Consider the following 18489-nt stretch of genomic DNA (forward strand, 5'->3'; position numbering starts at 1 on the left):
TGACTTATGATGATTTTTCACACAATCATTGCAGTATCCCCATGGTCAAGTGACCAAAATTGAGGTGCTTGGCAATTGACTCATATTTATGACAGTGGCAGTGTCCTGGGGTCATGTGCTCCCTTTTTGCGACCTTCTGACATGCAAAGTCAATGGGGAAGCTAGATTCACTCAACAATTGTGTGACTTCCTTAACAACTGATGCAATGATTCACTTAAAAGCTGTGGCAAGAAAAGTAAAATGGAGCAAAAGTCACTTGAGAAATGTCTCACTTAGCAACAGAAATTTTGGGCTCAATCGTGGTCATAACTCAAGGACTACTATAGTGTACGTACAATTAGCTTCCTCCTTGGATTCCATAATAGGGGTAAAGTTTGATTCGTGCATTCTCCAGTCTTGGTTGACTGTTCCAATATGGAAAGCAGGTTACGATCTGATTGTACCAAACAATTTGTGTGCGTGTTTAGATTAGTGTTTTGAAACTTGGCAATTTTAAGGTAAGTGGACTTCAACTCCCAGCCTTTTCTAGATGAGCCTCCTCAGGGAATTGAAGTCAATACATCTTTAGTTGCCAAGTTTGAAAAGCTCTGGTTTAGACAGTTCCTTTTTAGTGGTTAGATGTGATCTTATTTGTCATCTTTCTCAAAAATAAACTCCATCAGGATAGTCTACAATTAGATACATGGCACATATTAACCTAATTTCTTTCCACAGGGAACTGTTTAGCCTATGATTTATAATGTTGAGTTTCACTGACAACCAGAATTAATTTTGCCAAGTAAATCTGCTGTCAGATCTTTTGCAATGAATGAAAGTTAAGTATATCTAATTGTGGGAATAATTAAATCTACAATTGTGCTGTCAGGTCTGTCTACCTTGTTATATCTTCCTGATGTATTGCATATACAGACACGTAGCTCTAAATATTTGGTGTACTGTTTGCTAGAGCAATATTTCTCAAACTCGACAACTTCAAGATGTGTGGTATTCTTCTCCAGCATGCTGGCTGGGGAATTCTGAGAATTGAAGTCCATTCATCTTAAAGTTACTGTGGGTGAGAAGGCTACATTAGAACCCTACAATGTGCAAAGTTGATAGAGTTTTGATTGGAGGGGTGTTGTAGCTATATCTCTCCCTCTCCCTCCCCTCTCTCTCCCTCCCTCCCTCCCTCCGTCTCTCCCTCCCTCTCTCCCTCCCTCCCTCCCTCCATAGTTAATGTGAAATATATCAAGTTTCCTTCTCCACATATATCTACATGCATCTGCTGGATTCTTGCTGTTTCCAAGATCTCAAAACATAAAATTTTAAGGCTTATTATGCTACAACTTCTTTCTGCCATATAGATAAAACTTGCCCATCATAATGCAATTGTGAAAAGTATTGACCAGTTTGCCAATGAAATATTGAGATGCATAATGTTAGTCTTCCAACTCCATGATATTCTTGTGGCCCGCCAACGCAGCTGGCAGCAGATTTTGACAGTGAGGAGGTTGGGGAGGGACATGGGCCAATCCTGGAGTCTGGGGAAGGCTCTGATGAGGGCTCTGTGTCAAAGGCAGAGAGGGGGCCAGAGCTGTATGCCAGTTATCAGCTGCCTTCAGAGTCAGACATCAGTGAGGCAGACGAACAGCTGGAGCCTGTTCCCAATGTGCACATGCGCAGAGTTGCCAGATGAAGGGAACAGCTAAAGAACAGGGGTCGACTTGGGAGTAAGGCCACAGGTGGACGATAAATGACCCCTCCCAGAGGAAATAAAAGAGGAGCGAAAGGGGAGTGGAGTTTGCAGGAGACAATTAGTTCGCTTAATTGGTTCATTACTCTCCGAGACTCCTTGCCAAGTTCTGCAGATATCGGCCTGGCAGCTTTCCAAGCCAGATAACGTCTGTGACTGTAAATCCTCCGTTGAAAGACTTTGCTGGGTGTGAATGAGCCGAATTCACAGCAAATTAATAAAAGGGGTTTTTGTCGTGACAAGGAGTTTGCTTCATGCTCTTGGGAAGCCTCGGTCAGAACAGATACCTGTATTTCAGGAATTTTCTGGAGGTCTACCACTCATCTTCAGTTGTTTCTACTGTTTTCTTAAGCTGTCCTTCCAAAAAAAAGCTATCAGTTGGCAACACAACCTAAAAAATTTGAGGACAATCTTGATGTAGACACTGTTCACTCTCAATTGGTTTCTCTTTTCCTTCTGGATAAACACACCATAATTTTTCAATCCCCTGTGTTTATCTTGAGGTTAGCAAGCAATACACCTTAGTAGGAACTGCTGCCCTGGGTGTCACCCCTTTTCAAATAATTGCCCCTTGAACTAAGCATCACACCATCTTTATCAGCTGAATTTGTATCCCAGACAATGTGAGAAGGACCCTCACTGCTCTGAGGCCTCTGACTTTTGGGATGCAAAAATGAAGGTTTTATGGTTCTATACAGACCACTCCTGGATAGTGGACGTACCTGCACAAGTAATGTTCTGTGAATTAACTTGCTAGTGAAACTGGAAAGATGCTTTATTAACAGATCACAGAATATTAACAGCCACCAAGGTGCCACTTCTTTCTGTTCCTTTAGGCTGGACGTCTGAAAAACCAGACTCAGATTAAATTCCACAAGGAATCTCTTAGCACAGATGGAAAAGAAAAAGCAGGGCATGATTCAAATAATGACAAGAGACTTTCTGAAATTTAAATCCTCACCTTTGTGTGTATTTTAGGTCTGACCGAGCATTATTGGAGCAACAGTCAAATACTAACCTGGTAAACACATTTTGTTCACCCGAAGGATGTCTGCAAGTGATTTTGAACAGTTAGCAGAAATAGGTAAATATAGCAATATATCTATATATTTTGAGCCATCAAGTGATATCTTCGGGAGATTTGGAACATAACAAAAATTAGTTTGATGGGATTGTCTATTATATTTAAATTAACAAATTCTGCCGTGGCCATATTATCAAAAGCTATTTGGGCTGAAATTTAGATGTGCAGAGTGTATATGAATTATTGGTATGCACTTCCTGTGAATTTGTAGGAAATAATATTGCTCTCATCCTAAATTGTGGTGTAAATGGAATTATTACCATATTTTTAGGAGTATAAGACGCTCCAAAGTATAAGATGCACCTAACTTTTGGGGTGGAAAACAAGAAAAAAAATCTGCCTCGGCCTCCCAGCAATTTTTCCCCTTGCAAGCAAACAACGCGTTTCGGTTTCAGCACAGCCTGATTAGCACAAGCAGCTGATTGTCGGTTGGATCGGCCTCCTGACGATCAGCTGTTTCAGGCTGCAGGGATTGCCAAAGCCTATTGCTGAGGTGGCGCAGTGGTTAGAGTGCAGTACTGCAGCCACTTCAGCTGACTGTTAGCTGCAGTTCGGCGGTTCAAATCTCACCGGCTCAAGGTTGACTCAGCCTTCCATCCTTCCGAGGTGGGTAAAATGAGGATCCAGCCTGTGGGGGCAATATGCTAACTTTGTAAAGCGCTTAGAGAGGGCTGAAAGCCCTATGAAGCGGTATATAAGTCTAACTGCTATTGCTATTGCTATTGCCGCCTCCACAGGCCATATTTTCCGCCTGTTCCAGGCAGCGGGGATCGGAATGGGCGGGAAATGGTGCACGAGGAGGCCAAAAAAGCACACACAGAGGCCAAAAATGGGATGCGGAGGCTGAAAATTGGATGCGCAGAGGCGGCAATAGGCAATGGCAATCCCTGCAGCCTGAAACAGCTGGGGAAGGCGAAAATGCTTCCAACAACACCGCCGTGGTGCTGGAGGCTGACTAGGCCACACCCACCATGGTTGTGCCAACCCAGCAACCGGGCAGAGAACCCATTGCTGACCTTTTTGAAGCCCACTCTTGTTGCTTACTTTTGCTTTTGGGAAAACCGATGGCTTGTCAGCCCTTCTAGGAATGGGAGTGTGCAATAATCCAGCCTGGCCATTTTCCATTTAATCTGAAGGTGGTGCTGTAACAGTAAATCAGCTATTATATATTTTATATAAAGGTTTTGGTTTTTTTCCAAATTTTAACAGGAGGGGGTGTTGAAATTGTGATTATTTTCTCACTGGAAAAGATAGTTGAGTAAGGTCATAATCTAAGCTAGTGAACAGCTATAAGGAAGTAGAAAAATATGCTAAAATATTTTACTTAATGGATAGCTGCAGATTATTGGATTGACAGTCATTTTTGTCTTGTTTCCAAAAAAAAAATGTGAGTTTCAATTTTGGTTTGCTTCAGAACTGCAGAAAGATGAAGCTGAAAATACAGCAATGGGAGAAACCAGGAGCTTTTCTGCAGCGCAGTCAAATCAAGAATTTGGAATAAGCCTCACTCACCCACACTATGATGTGGCTCGACACGGCATTGTTCACTCTGCAGGTACTGGCTTCCTTGTCGGTTTTTGTATCCTTTTCTTATACCTTATTTTTCCAGCTCAGTGGAATTTCTCCTCAGTTCTAAGTTGCTTCCCTCCTTGATTAGTTTCCACCCATTGCTTCTTGTCCTGCCCTCAGGTGCTTTGGAGACTAGCTTGACTCCCTCTTCTTTGTGGCAACCTCTGAGATATTGGAACACTGCTATCATGTCTCCCCTAGTCCTTTTTTTCATTAAACTAGACATGCCCACAGCAACAAAACCTCTGATTGTTTAAGGCCAAATCAGCAAAAAATGAATGCCCCATTCAAATCAGTAGTACTGACTACCCTCCATAAAAAAAATCTCTTTAATTATATTTTATTCTCATAACAGTTCAGGGTTTGAAGATCTGCAAATGTTCCCCTATCTGCAGGTATCCAGACACCTCATGGTTGAGGACTATTAAATGACATTTCGCGGCCATTGGGATAAAGATCTTTGTAAAATGTGTGATCGAAAGTTGATTGTGACGCTTCCAGCCCCCTGTGAAAACAATCGATGAAATGTTCAGGGTTAGCAAAAACCCTGCGATAAGAGAACAATCAATATCCCCAATGTTTTGTGTTGTGTTCATGTTGCCTGAATGGAGAAACAATTAGAGAAGTTGACTGAAGCCCATCCATTCTCAAATGGCTTTGCTCCCAAAATGTGGAATCAGATAGTTGGTCACCTCAACTATTTTAGGGTCCAAAATATCAAGACTAGTTGCTGCAGTGGCATAATCAAGTCCCTCCTTTTTAATATTTTATCACAGTTGATGGTGAACCTTTTCAGCACCGTGCCCAAACCAGAACACCTGTGCCTGTGTGCACTCTGGAGTGCTGCAAACCCAAAGACCAGCTGGCCATACCTGTTTTTGGCCATTTTGGGGGCTGTTTTGGGGGGTGTTTTCTGTGGCATTTTTGGAGGCATTTTCCAGCGCTCTGGCACTTGCAAAGACCAGCCTGCCAGAAACCAGAAGAGCAGCTGGTGACAGTGCGTGTGCCCACAGAGAGGGCTCTGCGTGCCACCTCTGGCACGCGTGACATAGGTTTGCCATCATGGTTTTATCAAAGACAGTCCTGGACTCACGACTCATTGCTTGGCCACAATTGAAGTTCCACCCATGTATTATCTGCAGTTAGGTGGAGCTTGCCTGCTTGCGACTATCATCTTGACTTTTTTGGACCACATACGCAAACATCCCTGCTAATAACAAGCACAATTTTAATAAGGTGTAAAGCTGACTTTGTGTGCTCTGTGTTTTGAACTGAGGCTTTAAACCAGTGGTGTTTTTTTTTAACTTTGGCAACTTGAAAGTGGCTGGCTGGGGAATTCTGGGAGCTGAAGTCCACCCATCTTCAAATAGCTAAGGTTGAAAAACACTGCTATAAACGTAAGACTAATTTAATTTAATTTAATTTATTGAATTTATAGGCCGCCCAATCCCGGAGGACTCCGGGCGGCTTACACAAAATAAAAAAAGAAAAAAAAAACCAGACAAAATAAAAATAAAGATTAAAATTCTCCAACACGCATACATTCAAATTGGGGCTGGACCCTACATAATAAGGTCAACAGCCCCAGGCCTGCCGGAACAGCCAGGTTTTAACAGCTTTTCTGAAGGCCATGAGGGTAGGCGAGGTCCGGACCTCTGGAGGTAACTGATTCCACAGGCTAGAAGTGGGATTCAGCCAGTTCAGGTGAACTGGATGTAAATTTTATGTCTGGTTCAGTGAATCAGTAGTTCCAATGACTGGCTGGCCCTTCCCCTCCCAGGAGTCCCCACGCAGCCCGTTTTGTATCCCAGGTAAGTGCAGGGGGCACAGAGGTGGAAAACAGGCATCCCAGGAGCCTGTGGAGTGCAAAAACGGGCTTATTTCCAGACTCTCCTTTCAATCAGGTTGTCAACTTGTAAAGCGTTTCCATGACTACTATCATTGACATAGGAAAAGGAAGGAGAATTCCATGCATACCTTTGGCCAGAGTCAGGTCTCATGTTCCTACAGCTGGCATGTGAAATGCACATGTTCATAGCCTGCCGCAGCACCTTGTTGGTGGATGTGATTTATGACACAGACAGAAGGGAAGGGATACAGGGGTAAAGTTCAAACGCAATAAAGCGGTAGTCAGTTTCAGCTCTGCAGAAGAACATGCCCAAAATGTTGATCCTAATAAATGAATGGATTTCTTTTGAACTTTGTCTCGAGGCTCGTAAATTAATTAGGTCATCTTTTGGAAACTTCACACAGCCCTCCTGAGCAGAAAACGTCTGACCATGATTTCACCTGATTTCACCCAACCCTTGTTGATTCTGCAGGTGACGACTCTTTGGGGAGAAAAGTGATCACCTTCAGTTCATGCCGCCTGCCACCTTCTCACCAGATTAACCACTGCCAGTTATTGGAGTAGGTCCATTTATTCTTTGCTTTCTGGTCCTCTCTACTTTTTCTTGCTGCACAACTGCAGTTTGCTGATGTGACTTCTCTGTTTTATTTTTCTCTGTGTGTCAGTATCCGCTTCAAGGCAGCCAGAAATCACAGTAAAATCAGAATGTGTTCTGGCCACCCTCCGTCTAGTAATGAGCGCAAACACAGGCTTAGCTGTTTGCCACTCTTTATTCCCAGCAATTATAATCCTGTTGGCTGAAAGCCCAGACATGACTCATTGGCAAGAAGTTGGCAGCAACCCAGACTCCAACAGACATGGGAACACAAGGCAGACCAGATAAGGAGTTCTCCAGATTACTACAAAAGGTTGTGTCCTGCAAAAGGACTCCTCCCAAAGTCTCTTCTTATATACTCTCTTGGGAGAGGCCAAGCCACAACCACTTGGGCTGGATTATCTCTTATGAGTTTCTCTCCATAACTGCTGCCTCTGTTTCTCCGCCCGCCGTTGCCTGGCATCAGGGACAAACTCCCTTTGATCTTCCCACTGCTCCATGCTTCAGGCTCCTCCTGGTGGCCAACCAGCCTCTCTCGTTCCTGCTCTGAGTCTGAACCCTGCCCAGGGTCCTCCACATCTTCCATAGCAGACTCATAGGGTCCCTCGCTATCGGAGTCCATCGGCAGCTCCAATGGCTGCTGCTGGGCCACAACAAGAATGTATAGAACACATCTCATCTGCTTTGTTTTCTGCAAGTTTTTATATATTTTTTAAAATAATAATAACCTCCACCCCAATTTTTTCATGTTTGTTTATAGATAGTTTTCTGTGTTGGAATTTGGCACCATGTCCCTGAATGGATGTGTTAGTGTCAGTTCCCAGAAGAGCCATTTTAATGCCAGTTTCTTTGACCTTTTTATTTGTTATATTTGCGTTTCAAGCACCAATGATGTACGTTTTCTCTGAAAAGTTTCTCATGAACAGTCCTCGAATTACAACAACTGAGCCCAAAATTTATGTTGCAAAGTGAAACATTGTCTAAGCAGGTTTGCCCCATTTTATGACTTTTTTGCCACAGTCGTTAAGCGAATCATTGCATTTGTTAAGTTAGTAACATGGTGGTTAAGTGAATCTGGATTCTCCGTTGACTTTGCTTGTCAGAAGGTGGCAAAAGGGGGCACTTTGAGGCACTGCAGGTGCCCTAAAAATGAGACAGTTGCCAAGCATCTGAATTTTGATCATGTGACTGCAGGGATACTGCATCGGTCATAAATGTGAGAAACGGTCATAATTCATTTTTTTCAATGCCATTGCAACTTGCAATGGTCACTAAATGAATTGTTGTAAATCAAAGACTACCTGTACATATTGGTTTTGTGGAGATTTTAGTCTAGAACAGCGATGGTGAACTTTTTTTGGCTCGCATGCCATAAGTGGGGGGAGTGCAGGAGGGAGTGCGTGGGTGTGCCGCACCCATAATGCAACACGCGACATCCCCCCCAGTGCTCATGCGCGCATGAGAGGTGCAACCCCCCATTTTTTGCATGCTTTTTGCGCCCTCCCCAGGCTCCAGAGGCTTTATAGGAGCATGGGAATTGCGAAAACAGCCTTCCCTGCACCCCCGGAGGTCCTCCGGAGGCTTCAGGGACCTTCAGGAGGCTTCCCTGAAGCCTCCGAAGGGCAAAAAAATGCCTCTACGAGCAAACCGGAAGTCACTTCCAGTTTGCTCGTAGGGTCGGTTTAAGCCCTCCGGAGGCTTTGGGGAAGCCTCCTGAATGTCCCTAAAGCCTCCGGAAGGCTTAAACCAGCCCTACAAGCAAACCGGAAGTCTGTTCCCGAACTTCCGGTTTGCCCATAGGACCGTTTTTTGCGCTCTGGGGGCTTCAGGGAAGCTCCTGAAGCCTCCGGAGGGCCTCCGGGGGGGTGGGGGTGGGAGAGGCTGTTTGTGGACTTCAACTCCCAGAATTCCTCCTCCAGTCATGTTGGCTCAGGAACTCTGGCATTGAAGCATGCAAGTCTTAAAGCTGTCAAGTTACAAGACCCTTGCACCCCTAACCCTTTAAAAAAAAACAGGGGTGTTCAAACTTGACAGCTTTAAGACTTGTGGACTTCAACTCCCAGAATTCCTCCTCCAGTCATGTTGGCTCACGAACTCTGGCATTGAAGTACGCAAGTCTTAAAGCTGTCAAGTTACAAGACCCTTGCACCCCTAACCCTTTAAAAAAACCCAGGGGTGTTCAAACTTGACAGCTTTAAGACTTGTGGACTTCAACTCCCAGAATTCCTCCTCTCGCTCTTCATCTTGATGATGTGCAGACGGGCAGAGGGGAGGGAGATGGATCCGGTCCTAAATGGCACTCTAGATTTGTGGAACCTCTTCTATAGAAGAGGTTAGAACTGGCAGGAACCCACCCCTGCTATTAATGCTATGTGTTGTTTTCTCTTTTTCCAAAATCCTCTTTCTAGATATTTGAAGTTCACGCTGGAACAGTATGTGGAAAGCGATTACACACTTGTCTACTTTCACTATGGATTAAACAGTCAAAACAAGCCATCTCTGAGCTGGTTGCAAAGTGCCTACAAAGAATTTGACCGGAAGTATGTTTTTTTTTTATTTGGTTGTTCTTTGCAAATGGGATGCTTTACTGATAAAAGCACAGTTCAGCCAAACTGAAATATTTTAATTTTTACTGATTACAGTATTTTATCCTTGCTGCCCACCAAATTGCTTAGGCCTGCCTCTTGAGATCCTCTCAACATCCTTATGAATGGAAGAGATAGAACAGAGCAGAACAGAATAACGGAGTTGGAAGGGACCTTGGAGGTCTTCTAGTCCAGCCCCCTTTTATATATATATAAAAGCTTTTTTCTACTTTCCCCCCCTGCCAGCATGACATAAAACCCTAAAGAGGTTTAACTGCCTCTTATCTGTTAGCATGAAAACTAGAAAACCCTGAAAATGCCTGGCTTATGCCAAATGCAATTAACACCAATCTTTTAAATGAATAAAAAGGAAAACAAAATTGATACAATTTTCCACATTATTATTGCCCTGGTATGCAATCACTTGTCTACTCGTGTGATTGTCACTAAAAATTTGACACTGACTAGATGGTTACTTAATTATCCATCAACGCCATCATTTTAATTGGCAGGTGTTTCTTCAAGAGAGAGCAATTGGCCAACCTTGTGCGGGGTTGGAAAGGCCCGGCTTAGTTAATAATTGGATGGGAGACCACTAGGAAATTTCAGGGTTATAAATTACATTGGGAATTTAAAATAAAACAACTTGGAAGAAATTGCTGGGAATTTTGAAAAGAAGAATCCTATGGATTTGTGCATTCAATTATTTGCTTCTCTGGCACAGCTCTTTTTAAAAAAAAATATTTGTAAAGTAATAATTACTACAATACAGCATGGTAGAATCACAGTGTACAGTAAATAACAGTATTTCTATTAAAATAATAATTTCTAATATAAATCATCATTGTCACACTATCTAGAAGAGGAATTCTGAATTTCTTTTCGGAAGAAATGCAACAATCAATGTACTGAGTCTTTCATACAGATAACCAGTGGTGGGTTCCTGTCGGTTTGGACTGGTTCAGCAGAACTGGTAGTGGTTAGGCAGCCGGGGTCTCTGGAACCGGCAGTGACCCAGGCCTGCCGCGCCCCCGAACCGGTTCTCGGGTGGTGCTGTAGGCGCAGCCATCTTCTTTTTGTGTTCAGAACAATTTTAATTGCACTGCGCATGCAGCATGCATTGAGCACGTATGTGCAGCATGCACATCACTCAACCACCAGTAGTGCTTGCCAGAACCCAGCCCTGCAGATAACTAACATCGCTTCTTAGCCTTTTGGCTAAGATCAGGTATAGTCACATACATTTTTAAATAATTCTATAAGCTGAAGCATTAAGGCGTTCAATGCAGTCGTGCAAAATAAAATATTAACGTTACACTGATCCATCTTACAAGTTGCAAGATGCATTACAACACAGTGTATATAAACTGCTTGGATAATGTTAGGCAGTGTTTTTCAACCTTGGCGACTTGAAGATATGTGGACTTCAGTTCCCAGAATTCCCCAGCTGGCATGCCAACTGGGGAATTCTGGGAACTAAACTCCATATATCTTCAAGTTGCTAAGGATTGAGAAACATTGATGTAAGGATATGATATAATAGCTGCAGTAATATAAGTCATTATTTTAAACAAAATGGCAAATTTATTAACTAGCTTTAGGGCCCCGCCAATTCCTGTCAAGCTGCAGAGCAGGATGTGCCTAGAGCCTATGGTACATGTGCCAGAGGTGGCACGCAATGCCCTCTCTGCTGGCACATGAGCCGTCACCTCAGTTCAGCTCCGCTGCAGCCAGCTGCTCTTCCAGTCTCTGCCGAACACGCATGGGGGATGGATAGCATGTGGGGGGCCACGCATGCATTGTATTTTTGGGGTTCGGGCTCACATGCATGCTTTGGGCACTCCTGCCAGAAAAAGGTTAGCCATCACTGGTCTAGAGTAATCGCTTTCCCCAAGCCAAAATGCACATGCACTTCCCAAAGCTCAGGGAAGATGGAGTTATAGGGTGGACCAATAGTGGATTTTGACTCCCGTTGCAACCGGTACGCTACAACGGGAGCTGGGCATGCGCCATGGGCACGTGTGCTGTGCCTGTATGCGCACTCACCGCCTGCGATGCTCCAACTGCTTGGCGGAGCATTGTGCAGGCACCGTACGCTGCGTGTATGTGCACATATGGCCTGTTTCCTTTAAATACAAGTAAGGAACGAGGGCAAGCGGGTGGGCCCTCCAAAGCACCGTTCCAGTACGGGGGCTGCTGCTTCCGGCAGGCACCGCTACGCACATACCGGGGCATATTGCCTGCAACCCACCACTGGGGTGGACCCACAGCGGACTGCACAATTCAGCAACCACTCTAAAGTTTTTTTTAAAAATGATGAGCATTCTATGCCATCATGGTTGGCTCTTAGTGACAAGATAGATAGATTTTCTCCATAACAATCTATCCCTAACTGGCCCTGCAGCTCTTTCAACAGTCACCACTGTAACTGAGCCCTCTTCTTCTTCTTTCTTTCCAATTTCTGCCCACTAGAGCCTTCTGTGGATAAAAAGAGGAGGCAGCATTCACAGCAGGCTAGGAAAAGCCAAGTAGCAGACAAGCTTATCTCTAGAGTGCAATGAGTACATTCTGTTCCGTTCCTTTCTGCTTCCAGCACTGCGGCCGAGTTCAAATTCACCTTGAAGGCTGTAGAGTGATGGTGTTCTTTCAGTACAGCTTGGTTATTGAGTTCTCCCATTTTGTGGATTGACACAAGATACTGAATCCCAGGGAGACGGTGGCTCAGTGGCTAAGATGCTGAGCTTGTTGATCAGAAAGTTTGGCGGTTCGAATCCCTAGCGCAGTGTAATGGAGTGAGCTCCCGTTCCCTGTCCCAGCTTCTGCCAACCTAGCAGTTTGAAAGCACATAAGACAAGCAAATGAAATAAAATCCACAACTGACTAAGCTTACCTCAAAGGTAAGCGTAGGGACGCAGTGGCTCAGTGGCTAAGACGCTGAGCTTGTCGATCAGAAAGGTCGGCAGTTCGGTGGTGTCGAATCCCTAGCACCACGTAATGGAGTGAGCTCCCGTTACTTGTCCCAGCTTCTGCCAACCTAACAATTCAAAAGCATGTAAAAATGCAAGTAGAAAAATAGGGACCACCTTTGGTGGGAAGGTAACAGCATTCCGTGTAGCTTCTGTGTTTAGTCCTGCCAGCCACATGACCACAGAGATATCTTCTGACAGCGCTGGCTCTTCAGCTTTGAAACGGAGATGAGCACTGCCCTCTAGAGTCAGGAACGACTAGCACAGATGTCCGAGGGGAATCTTTACCTTTAGTGAATCCTTGGTCCTGCCAAATGGGAAGTTTGACACACCTAAAACAAGTAAAGTTTTTGAAGTCGCAGGTTTTGGATTTGAGCCATCACAAATAGCAATAGCAGTTAGACTTATATACTGCTTCATAGGGCTTTCAGCCCTCTCTAAGCGGTTTACAGAGTCAGCATATCGCCCCCACAGTCTGGGTCCTCATTTCACCCACCTCGGAAGGATGGAAGGCTGAGTCAACCTTGAGCCAGTGAGATTAGAACCTCTGAACTGCAGATAACAGTCAGCTGAAGTGGCCTGCAGTACTGCACCCTAACCACTGCGCCACCTTGGGATCCTGCTTTCTGCAAATAAGTGCAGGCCCCCAAATCCACACGGGGGTTTGGGGGGCCTGCACCCCAAAGATGTGGGGTGATTCTTCTGGGCAGATTTCTTTATTGTTCTACACCTGTGGACTGAATGTTGCTGAACTGAAGCATTCTACTATCTACAAGAAGTAAATACTCTGAGGACTGTTAGGGAGGACAGTCTTCACCCTCTTTCTTCCACATAAACATATGTGCTAGTTGTTCCAGACTCTAGAGGGCGGTGTTCATCTCCGTTTCAAAGCCAAAGAGACAGCGCTGTCTGAAGACGTCTCCATGGTCATGTGACCAGCATGACTAAACACCGAAGGTGCACGGAACGCTGTTACCTTCCCACCAAAGGTAGTCCCTATTTTTCTACTTGCATTTTTACGTGCTTTCGAATTGCTAGGTTGGCAGAAGCTGGGACAAGTAACAGGAGCTCACTCTGTTATGTGGCGCTAGGGATTCGGACCACCAAACTGCCGACCTTTCTGATCAACAAGCTCAGTGTCTTAGCCACTGAGCCACCGTGTCCCCCATCGCAATAAGAGGCGACAAAACAGCAACTGGAAGTCAAAATTCTAACTTCAATGCGATGGCAGCTACACTGGAAAGTAATTTTCAGTTATTCAGCAGACTTTGGTGGTGCCAGCCACCAACAAGGACACAGCACATCATTTATCCATAAGGATCCTGAATTGACTTGCCTACAAATACAGATACTGGGGGGAAAAATAGAAATGCCATAGAAAAACTGCTATACTTCATTACTCCTCAACTGGCAATACAAACTTCTCATTGGTTTACAAGGACATATTTTAGGGACATGGGGGTGAGGTGGGGGTTAATATCTGCAAGATGGCAAGCCTACCACATTGCCAGCTGCCTTGCAGATGTTGAGTCACCTTTCCGAAACAAGAATGCTTGGAGATCAGTTTATTTGTGCCAAGAATGTTTAGTTTTCATCATCCTGGTTCATTTTCTCTTCCAAGTCTCTTTAGGAATTCAAAGCACAAATACATCTGAAACATAAACATTAAGTCAAATGGTTTGTGTGATATTGTGTGTCTCTCTGTGTGTGTGTGTGTGTGTGTGTGTGTGTTTTAGCTGCATTTATAAAGATCTTTTCTGCTCTTCCTTTTTTTCTTTTTTCTTTTCTTTTTCTTTCTCCATTTCAGGCACTTTGCTGGTATCATTTGGAGAGATTTATTTTTCCCTCTGTCTTCATTATTCGCAGCAAACAATTTAGGTAGTGGTTAGTAATGTAATAGCTGTATAATTTTCACCTACTTGAATTCCATCTAATACTGACCATTTCCTCTTTTTTATTTCGCATTCAATTCCCTTTAAATTAGATGTACTTGGAAGGCAAGTGCATAATATGCTAGTAATGAAAACTTTTGCTTCCATTCGCCTGCAGCTGCTTCGTACCACAGCACTTGGAAGCTGTCTAACCATTTAATTTTCTTTTCTGCAGATACAAGAAAAACCTGAAAGCACTCTACATTGTACATCCCACCAACTTCATCAGGATAATTTGGAACGTTTTCAAACCTCTGATGAGGTACAGTCTGGATTCTTTTTAGCAGAAGGAAAGCTAAATTCTTTCTCTTTTACCATTCTTCAAGGATGTCTAGAAGCACCTGCAGAATAGAAAATGAAGATTGAAATCGTTGGGGCGCTCAGTAATCTTTAAATGATAGAGATGTGGTTTTCCTCACAAGTTTAAGGTTTAAGGTTTTAATGGATTTGTATGCCGCCCAATCCCGAAGTACTCCGGGTGGCTTACATAAAAACAATTTTAAAAATATTAAAAGAATTTAAAATACAACACAAAGTGAATTAAAAGAACACAACATACACTCAATCTTAGTGGGGCTGGAGTTCAATCAAGATCAGCAGCCCCAGGCCTGCCGGAACAGCCAGGTCTTAATAGACTTTCGGAAGGCCAAGAGAGTGGGGAGGGTCCGGATATCAGAGGGTAGATTGTTCCATAGGGCCAGGGCAGCTACAGAGAAGGCTCTCCCCCGAGGAGCCGCCAGACGATATTGTGTAGTCGACGGCACCCGGGGAAAGGGCCATCCTGTGAGATCTTATTGGACTCTGGGAGGTATGTAGCAGGAGGCGGTCACGGAGATATCCAGGTCCTAGGCCATGTAGGGCTATAAAGGTGATAAACAGCACCTTGAAGCGTGTTCGGAGACCAATAGGGAGCCAGTGCAGCTCACGGAGGATAGGTGTAACATGGGTGTATCTAGGTACACCCAGTATCGCTCGCACGGCTGCATTCTGGACCAATTGTAGTCTCCGAACACTTTTCAAGGGCAAGTTTCCAACAAAACCTGTTTAGACTAGTGGTTTTTTTCCTGTTTGGATGGCTTGATTGGGATTATCTCCAGAAACCATTTCAGCAACGGCAAGGACAATTCTGGGGTTGTTGTTTTTTTTCAATGTGGTGGCCCTGAGGTTCTGTAGCAGCCAGAAGTGGTATTCACCAGGTCAGTGATGTGCGGTGAGGTTTATGGCTGGTGAGGCAGTTCTCTCCCCAGACACCCCACTGACTAAAGCGCTTTCTTTCGCCTGCCTGAGCTCACAGCAACCCGCCTGAGCTCTGCCGCAAGCTCAGGCGGGCAAAAGAAAGTGCTTTAGTCAGTGGGGTGTTGCAGGAGAGGAGAGAATGCCTGAGCATTGCATTTATTAAAGAAAAAAGAAAAAAAGGAAATTTGAAGGAAAAGAGGGAGCGTGGGGTGGGGGGCGTCAGAAACGGAGAGAGGAGGAAGAGTGAGCGCAACGTTGCAGCTTTAAACAGAATGACAGAGTTGAAGTCTCTAAAAAATGTGCCCTTACTATGAGGCAGGAGAACTGCGTGCCTCAACTACCTCAGGATTTTTTAGGCTTTTAACCCTCGCTTAACTCTGCTCGAGCGCCTAAAAAGTCAGACTAGATGAGGCATGCAGTTCTCCTGCCTCATAGTAGAGGGCGCTTTTAAGAGGTTTTTTTAAACAGGCGTCATTCACAGTGTGGCAGCAGCTAGCTAGCCTAACCTCAGCACTCGCCTTTTCCCATTTACATTTTTTTTCCTTTTCATAATTGACAGTGGTGAGGCTGTGCCTCCCCTGCCTCCCCTGACTGCATGTCACTGCAGCAGATTCTGACCAGTTCTGGAGAACCTGATATTTTGAGAAGTTTGGAGAACCAGTAAATACTACCTCTGAGTGGCCCTGCCCCTATCTATTCTCTGTCTCCCAAGTCCCAGCTGATCAGGAGGATATGGGGATTTTGCAGTATCCTTCCCCTGGAGTGAGATGGGAATGGAGATTTTACAATATCCTCAGATCTCTAAGTATCAATCCATTCCTATGGTAGAGAGGACTAATTAGCTAGAACTATATATTGGAAAGGTTACTTAGGATTAATTACATTGAAAATCAAGAATATGAATTATACAGAAGTGCTTTTTTCTCGCATAAACCTTCTCTTTGGGTCAATTAATTCCCTCTCATGAAAGAATGGGATTTATTTATTTCATGCTACCTTCCAGTAGATGGAGCTTCAATATACAATTTTTCTGCTCTACTCTGAGTAATAATAAAAGGCTTTTCTTCTTGATAAGCTTTTTGCAGAATAATTTCCAGAAAAGTCAACAATGTTTAAAAATCCATTTTAATTCCATTTTATGGCTTTTCGGAGATGCCTGATATCGTAGGGCAAAATGGCTGTGGTGGTTATTTTTTTTTAAATTGATTTAAAAGGTTACTTTGATTAGTAAAATTGAGTATTGTTCTCAAAATGGGCATTTTAACTTAAAACAAGTAGAAGCTTTGTTTGCATATTCCTAACCTAATATTTGGGCATAGCTATTTATTCCGTCGATCTTATTTCTGGAACTCATAATAATACTTTTAAGGAGGAAAGAAGACACATTATCAAAAGACTTTAGTCTGAACACTATATATGGGTTTTCTAAGCAAAGTGTTCTATGCTTCCAATATTGCTTTTTCTCGGTCCTGTTTTTTGTTTCCTTTTCCCCCCTCATAGATTTATAAGGGGAAAATTAATGCATTCAAGCTAGAGGTGGTATTCAGTGGGTTCTGATCAGTTCTGGAGAACCGGTAGCGAAAATTTTGAGTAGTTCGGAGAACTGGTAAATACCACCTTTGACTGGCCCCGCCCTCATCTATTCTCTGCCTCCCGAGTCCCAGCTGATCGGGAAGAAATGGAGATTTTGCAGTATCCTTCTCATGGAGTGGGGTAGGAATGGAGATTTTGCAGTATCCTTCCCCTGGAGTGGGGAGGGAATGGAGATTTTGCAGTATCCTTCCCCTGGAGTGGGGTGGGAATGGAGATTTTACAGTATCCTTCCCCTGGAGTGTGGTGGGAATGGAGATTTTACAGTATCCTTTCCCTGGAGTGGGGTGGGAATGAGGATTTTACAGTATCCTTCCCCTGGAGTGGGGTGGGAATGGGGATTTTACAGTATCCTTCCCCTGGAGTGGGGTGGGAATGGGGATTTTACAGTATCCTTCTCCTGGAGTGGGGTGGGAATGAGGATTTTACAGTATCCTTCCCCTGGAGTGTGGTGGGAATGGGGATTTTACAGTATCCTTCCCCTGGAGTGGGGTGGGAATGGGGATTTTACAGTATCCTTCCCCTGGAGTGTGGTGGGAATGGAGATTTTACAGTATCCTTCCCCTGGAGTGGGCTGGGAATGGAGATTTTACAGTATTCTTCCCCTGGAGTGGGCTGGGAATGGAGATTTTATAGTATCCTTCCCCCGGAGTGGGGTGGGAATGGGGATTTTACAGTATCCTTCCCCTGGAGTGTGGTGGGAATGGAGATTTTACAGTATCCTTCCCCTGGAGTGGGGAGCGAATGGAGATTTTGCAGTATTCTTCCCCTGCCAAGCTCACCAAGCCACGCCCACAAAACTGGTAGTAAAAAATTTAAATCCCACCACTGAGATTTCAAGCACTTTGATCTTCAGAGAGTTTTGATGATGAGCTGTATTACAGTACAGGTAGTCCTCGACTTACAACAGTTCATTTAGTGACCATTCAAAGTTACAATGACACTGAAAATAGTGACCTATGACCACTTTTCACAACTACAACCTTTGAATCATCCCCATGATCATGTAGTCAAACTTCAGGTGCTTGGCAACTGGCTCATACTTATGACCATTGCTGTGTCCCAAGGTCATGCGACAAGGAAAGTCACTGGGAAAGTCAGATTCACTTAACAACCAGGTTAGTAACTTATCAACTGCAGTGATTCACTTAACACAGTGTTTCTCAACCTTGGCGACTTTAAGTCCTGTGGACTTCAACTCTCAGAATTCCACAGCCAGATGTGCTGGCTGAGGGATTCTGGGAGTTGAAGTCCACATGACTTAAAGTCGCCAAGGTTGAGAAACACGGACTTAACAGCTGTGGCAAAAAGGTCCTAAAATGGGGCAAAACTCACTTAACAGATGTCTCAC

The 18489-nt window shown here is 44.2% G+C and overlaps 1 protein-coding gene across 1 annotated transcript in view; it reads left to right on the forward strand.

Moving 5' to 3' along the window:
* The first annotated feature begins 2728 nt into the window (after positions 1–2728).
* Positions 2729–18489, forward strand: part of ARHGAP8 (Rho GTPase activating protein 8) — a 36842-nt gene continuing 21081 nt past the window's right edge. The window contains exons 1-5 of the mRNA XM_032222145.1: positions 2729–2817; positions 4232–4372; positions 6708–6795; positions 9239–9370; positions 14488–14574. Coding sequence (XP_032078036.1) covers positions 2781–2817; positions 4232–4372; positions 6708–6795; positions 9239–9370; positions 14488–14574 — 485 coding nt within the window. The 5' untranslated portion in view covers positions 2729–2780. The remainder of the gene's footprint in view (positions 2818–4231; positions 4373–6707; positions 6796–9238; positions 9371–14487; positions 14575–18489) is intronic.

This window comes from Thamnophis elegans, chromosome 7 (assembly GCF_009769535.1).
Source record: "Thamnophis elegans isolate rThaEle1 chromosome 7, rThaEle1.pri, whole genome shotgun sequence".
NCBI classification, from domain to species: domain Eukaryota; kingdom Metazoa; phylum Chordata; class Lepidosauria; order Squamata; family Colubridae; genus Thamnophis; species Thamnophis elegans.